This window comes from Erpetoichthys calabaricus, chromosome 15, assembly GCF_900747795.2.
Source record: "Erpetoichthys calabaricus chromosome 15, fErpCal1.3, whole genome shotgun sequence".
In the NCBI taxonomy this organism is placed as follows: Eukaryota; Metazoa; Chordata; class Cladistia; order Polypteriformes; family Polypteridae; genus Erpetoichthys; species Erpetoichthys calabaricus.
Genome location: NC_041408.2, coordinates 82,762,926 through 82,768,940, shown reverse-complemented (window position 1 = coordinate 82,768,940; position 6,015 = coordinate 82,762,926). Strand labels below are relative to the sequence as shown.

General features: G+C 40.6%; 1 protein-coding gene across 1 annotated transcript in view; it reads right to left on the bottom strand.

The window, feature by feature from the left end:
- hyls1 (HYLS1 centriolar and ciliogenesis associated) overlaps positions 1–6,015 on the bottom strand; it is a 29,301-nt gene that overhangs the window by 412 nt on the left and 22,874 nt on the right. The window contains exons 7-11 of the mRNA XM_028820263.2: positions 5,756–5,925; positions 2,255–2,306; positions 2,113–2,176; positions 651–732; positions 86–115 (exon numbers count right to left, since the gene is read on the bottom strand). Of these exons, the coding sequence (XP_028676096.2) occupies positions 86–115; positions 651–732; positions 2,113–2,176; positions 2,255–2,306; positions 5,756–5,925 (398 nt within the window). The remainder of the gene's footprint in view (positions 1–85; positions 116–650; positions 733–2,112; positions 2,177–2,254; positions 2,307–5,755; positions 5,926–6,015) is intronic.

Below are 6,015 nucleotides of genomic sequence, written 5' to 3'. Positions count from 1 at the left end.
AGGCATTTTACAAAACAGTCAAAGCAGTTACGGTGAGCCATTTCATTAGCTTCTTTTGTTAACTTGTGCCAATGAACATACTTACCACAGGCTGACTCTTGTATAGCATTTGCTCCTAAAGGTAATGGCAGAAAGAAATGAGACAGACAGACAGAGAGAGATTACTTGTATAATCGTATTTTCTTTTGCAGTGAGTTTTAAAATGTCTTTGGGTCAAACTTGACTCTTCAGTAAAAGCATTAAAGGAATGAATTAAAGAAAAGTTAAACATCCCCTGATTTGTACAACACACTGTTACATTTGTATTAGTTGTTCATGCCAACCACATTTGTATTAGGGAGTCGTTACCTTATTGGTAGTGAGTCTCATTGTTCATCACAGTAGTGTGCAATTTCCATGTATACATCAAAATATATTCAAATATTTGCATTCCCCCCACTTATACCTTTAAACAGTTAATTCAAATTTTTGGATGATGGAATGACTTTGCAGACCCCCTGCCACTGTAGCTTGAAGTACCAGGAGGTGTTCTGCAGAACTCCACCATCTTTTTTTCTGTCGATTGATTACGAAGGCTCTGAAATGTCGACTCGGAGTGCGTTAGCAGTGCCAGGTCTAGCAAAGTACTTCCTAGATTTTTAGTCATTTACCTTTATGCCCCAACGCAAAGCTTTCCTGTCATTTTCTCCAGGTGGCCTGAATGTCTCCCAGTCTTGTTTGTACTGGAAGTACCTGGGGGTGGAGGGGGAGAATGAAAAGACAAAAATGCAAAAATCCACAATGCACATATTTCCAGACATTAGATGTACAGTTCAGAGTTTCTTAGGGCATGAGTTCAGCTCATTGTTTAGGAGTTAATGGCATCTAATACACTGGATAAGGAGGACTGTCGAGGTTATCTACGCTGATAAAGAGTCAACCGCTTGAGCCCTAAATTAGTCGGACTCTCCTCTGACAACCGACTTGATTAACTTGGCATGAAAGTGCACATTGATGGAACACCGTTGAAATGGTAAGTTTTAAACCCATTAAAATAGCAAAAGAAAATGGTTTGATAGTAATTTTCTGTTATTAAGGACTAGCCAAAGTACTGGGTGATGCCCACTTATCATTTTTATAATGGATTAAATGTTAACGCTTTGTCATTGATAGAGAAGTACTGGAGATGACACAGCAATTTGTTTGCTCTCTGGAGTACAGAATTTGTTTTATTTTCCCTCTATGGGACAAACTTAAAAACAATATGACAAATTCATGACTATCAGCGGAACTCTTTTGCCGTTATAATGTATTTTTGTTTATGAGCCCTCATCCCCATGTCTTGCTGGAAACTTTAAAAGGCCTTAAAGTCAAACTTTTACGCTGTATCAACATCAATATGCGTGCAGAATTTCATAAACGTTAACCGATTACACATGCAAAATTGTGCAAAGATCAACCCAGCCATTTTGGGATAATGCAGTGTTTTTAGGGTAGCCCTTCAATTCCACACATACAGCCTGTACTTTAAATTAGACCCACGATAACCAACTTGACAAATTTACTGCAAAAGTAGTGCGGACGTGTTTGTGCGATTGACAAAACAGCCAGAGAGGGTGTGATCTGAGAGTTGAAATGAGCGTCCCTAGTGTACAAAATGGATAAATGGCAGCAAATGAGGCAGAAAATTAAAACAAGTAAGAAGATATTGCAATTTTAATTATCTACATTAATGAAAACTGCAGCATGCAAATGGCACCAAGCACAGTCGGGATAACTTAGTGTATGTATTATAGTCACATTAAGTTGGTCACCTGTGACCTGAGCGGGTCACTCATGCGTGACTGCCAATGACAAACTAAAACTACGGAGATTTAAAACAAAAGTAAGGAGGGACCTAAAAAAAATTTGTATGTCATAATATTTGATCACAATTTGCTTTTGAAAATGTTTTACTGAGTTTACAGTATGTACCACTTGATTCCGACTCAAAGGCAGAATGTACTTTTTGCGAAGGACTCCTGCGCGTCTGTGTGAAAGGTCGTTTCAGTCGTGCTGGGAGCACACTTTTAACTGGAAGCACAGAAATTTTAAAAAAGGAAAAAGAATAAGAAGAATAATTGTTTTACTTACTTGGCAACAGGGTCGGTCTTCTTGATATTCCTGGTGTGAGGATGATCCAGTTGTGGTCTGATAACTTAAAACAGATACACACGTCAGTATGTTTGGCGTCCGCATCAATGCTGTGCTTGGCTGGAGTTAAGTGAATACTTACAGGACTTTGGTCGATTTAAATGGTGAGAGCCATCAGTATCTGCAGATCTCAACTATAAAATTAAAAACAAAATAATGGATAATTTTTTTTTTCTATCTAAAGAAAAGCTGGTGTGTGTGCTAGAAACACGTGATTATCGTGATAAGATAAAATGATTTCTGAGGCACATAATGAAACTCGGCCAAGGTCAGCGTCAGCAGTGACTGAATCTTAAATCCCAAAAATGTGTAAGGAACAACTCCTTCAATGTAAAGTGAGACCTCTAAAGCAGCAGAGGTTCATTTTTAAACTCTGAGGATATCTTTGTACAAGTAGTGAGGATCAGCCCACTACACCCAAACAAAAGAAGATATTCATCTCTGTCAGACAGCCACATTAAGTCTAAACGACTCCAACTCGGGGGGGCTTGGGAAATGCAAATAAGAACAGAAAGCAGTGATTAGTAAATAATCCTTGACCCAAAAACAGTTTAACATTCCATTATTTGATGTTACAACTAATAATTTTTTTTTTTTCAAAAATAAACATTTTAATTTTGATACTTGTAAACTATTCTTAAAATTTGGACAGTAAAGAGTTTACCACTTTGTAATGTTGCCTTCCCTTCTCACAACGCTTAATAAACATTTAGGCACTGAAGACACAGTTTATGGAGTGTTTCAGGTGTAATTTTGAACCATTCTTTTTTCAAACAAGTCTCAAGGTGTCCAGCATTAGGGGGTCTTCATCATCACATTCAGAGTTTCAAAATGCACCCCCCATTCTCAACTGGGGACAGGCCGGTTGAGCTCCACACCCTGTTCCTATGCAGCCGTGTCTTTGTAACTCGTTGTCTTGTTGAAATATAGAAGAGATGTTTTCTTGAAGGCAGCATGTGTTGTTCTCCTCAGCATTAATGGTGCCTTCACAGATGGGCAAGTTGCCCAGGACGCGGACACACACCCCATACCATCATAGATGTCAGCTGCTGGACTTGTAGCTGCTAACAGTCTGTATGATACTTTCCTTCTTTGGTCCAGAGGACACCACTTGCATTTCTTCCAAAAAATCTGAAATATTAATTTGTCCAAACACAGTACAGTACAGCATAGTCCACTATAAGATAGTCCATCCCAGATGGCTGTGGGCCCAGAGAAGTCAGACAATGTTAACATGTGGCTTCCTTTTTTGCAAAGTACAGTTGTATCCAACATTTGTTTATGAAGGTTTTGCCAAAGTACCCCACGGCCTTGTGGTTTTATCGCTTATCGATGAATGGTGGTTCTTGATGCAGTGCAGTCTGGGGGATCAGAGATCACTGGCAGTCAGGTTAGGTCTGCTTTCTTGCCCTTTACACACTAAAGTGTCTGTGGATTCCTTGAATCGTTTCATTATGTTTTGCACTGTTGAGGGTGAAATGCCCTAAGACCCCCTGCTTTGAGAATTGTTTTTAACTTTGGAATGATTTTTCTTACACATTTTTGGAAAAATTGTTAAACCTCAACCCATCTTTGCTGTTAAAAAAAAAAAAAAAACTAGACCTTTCCTGGCTGCAGCTTTTAAAGAATTAATACAATCGCCTGTTGAACATCATTCTTTTTTTTCTAATTATCGTTCCTAAATGATCCCATCCTTCTTCTTTCGGCTGCTCCCATTAGTGGTTGTCACAGAGGATGATCTTGTTCCATCTTTTCTTGTCCTTGTCATCTTGCTCTGTCACCCCCACCACCTGCATGTCCTCTCTCACCAACTTTTTTTTTTTTTTTTAATGCCGTCAATGGCAAGAATGGAGGTTTATTTATTAGGCAATTTAGGCAAGAAAGTCCAAGCCTGTCCAGCACTGCTCCGATCGGAGTTCCTCAGAGGTCACTGGAATAGTCTCGTACAGGGCAGGATGGGAATGTTATCAGGTTAATAATTTATTGACAGCAGTATTTTAGTAGTTTAATTATTGATGTAGGTAGTTACAGTAAGTTTAGAAACTGCAAAGGAGGAACTGTTTAGATGTGGCCGAGCCTCAGTCATCGGGAGAGGAAAGGAGAGGAGTGTGTGTGTTTGTGAGAGATGTCACACGCACTGTGAAAACCTTCTTGGTGTGGTGGGCCTATCTGAAGGGGGGGTGCACCTGATGACTTCAGTGATTCTCCTGGGTGACTGTTGTTCAGCCAAACTGTGATAATAGCGTAGCGTAGTGTAGAGCAGAATAAACGTACAGCACCGTCAATGTAGTTAAAGTGGGGGAGGACCTCCTCTGAGTCACCTGTCTGGTGCAGTGCACAGTTTATATGAATGGAAAAAAATGAAGTTGATCTGACTGAACATTAAAGATCTTATCTTTATACGGTTTGGGGTGGATTACAAGTCAAAGTGAATTTTGAAATATCACTGCTTTACGGTTTTATTTGCATTTTCCATACCGTCCAAACATTTTCCAAGTTGGGGTTGACTATAGCAGGGGTCGTCAACTCCGGTCCTGGAGGACCACCGTGGCTGCAGGTTTTCATTCTAACCGTTTTCTTAACAAGTGTCCTGTTTGTGCTTCTAATTAACTTCTTGTGAATTCATTTTAATTGAATTGCTTTTTTGAGATCTGTTCCCCTGAATTGCTTCATTTCTTTCTTTAACTGCCATCCAAACAGAAATGAAATGTGAAGTGAGTGACCAACATAAGACTTAAGTCAGGGCCTCAAACTCCAACCAGTTGCTTCATTAGGCGTCGAGTCTTGCCGTTAATTCAACCCGTTCTTTAATTCCATGGCTTGTTGCTGCTCTCATTGTGCAATAGCAGACATTTCTGAAATTGCTGAATCTTCTCTCTTCTGTTCAAATGTTTTGTGGAGCTGAGCAGATCAGCATTCCTCAGACCTTTGTCTTTCTTTATTTTCAGATATTGTATGATGGACACCAGTTGTTTTGGCTCATTTTGCATCTCATTAATTGTTTGGCTGCTCATTAAGGAATAAAGAAACAATGAAGGGGGTCCGAGTCTTCAAGGGCAAGTCAATTAAAATTAGTTCAAAAGAAGTGAATTAGCAGCAAAAACAGGTCACTCATTAAGAAAACCTGCAGCCACGGTGGTCCTCCAGGACCGGAGCTGGCGACCCCTGGTCTATAGCGCTGTACCTTCTTACACTCTTTTCATCCATCATCAAGGGAGCAACATTAGACAGAAGGTGGACCATATAAGTGCAAAGGTCAGGCAGGGCAAACTCGGACAGAGGGGCCAGCTGGCCTGATCTGAGGGACTCTGGACACGTGCCTGGGAATGAAATACAGGACATGGGATCTGCAAGGCAGCTGTGGCACCTGCACACTTTCCCATTTTTTTATTTAGGTTTGAGCCTTTACCCTCACCTTGGCTTATAGAATGCAGGGGTGGATTCCAGTTACATAATAAAACAAATTCGTAAATGAAAAATACACAGCGGACAATGAAACGATTCAAGATGCAAAGTGTGGAATGAAATGTAACTGGAGTACCACCAGCAATGTACAAAAGCAGAGAACTGAGAGGACACTCACAAGCTCCCTCCTGTACAACTGGAAGGCGGAGTGCGGCCTTTCCCTCTCCCTCTCCGTCTCTGGCCTGTGGTAATCGGCTCTCGAGCTCTGCGTGTCTTCACTGTCCACATGGGAGTCGTCGTCTTCAGAGCCGATTTGCACTGCGCTAATCCCCTCCTCCAGTTTGCTCACTGAATGGAGAAAGCATCACAATAAAAGCATTAATAAAGAAGTTATAAGTGCACCACTTCAGACAGACCAGAAAATCTCCTCCAACAACT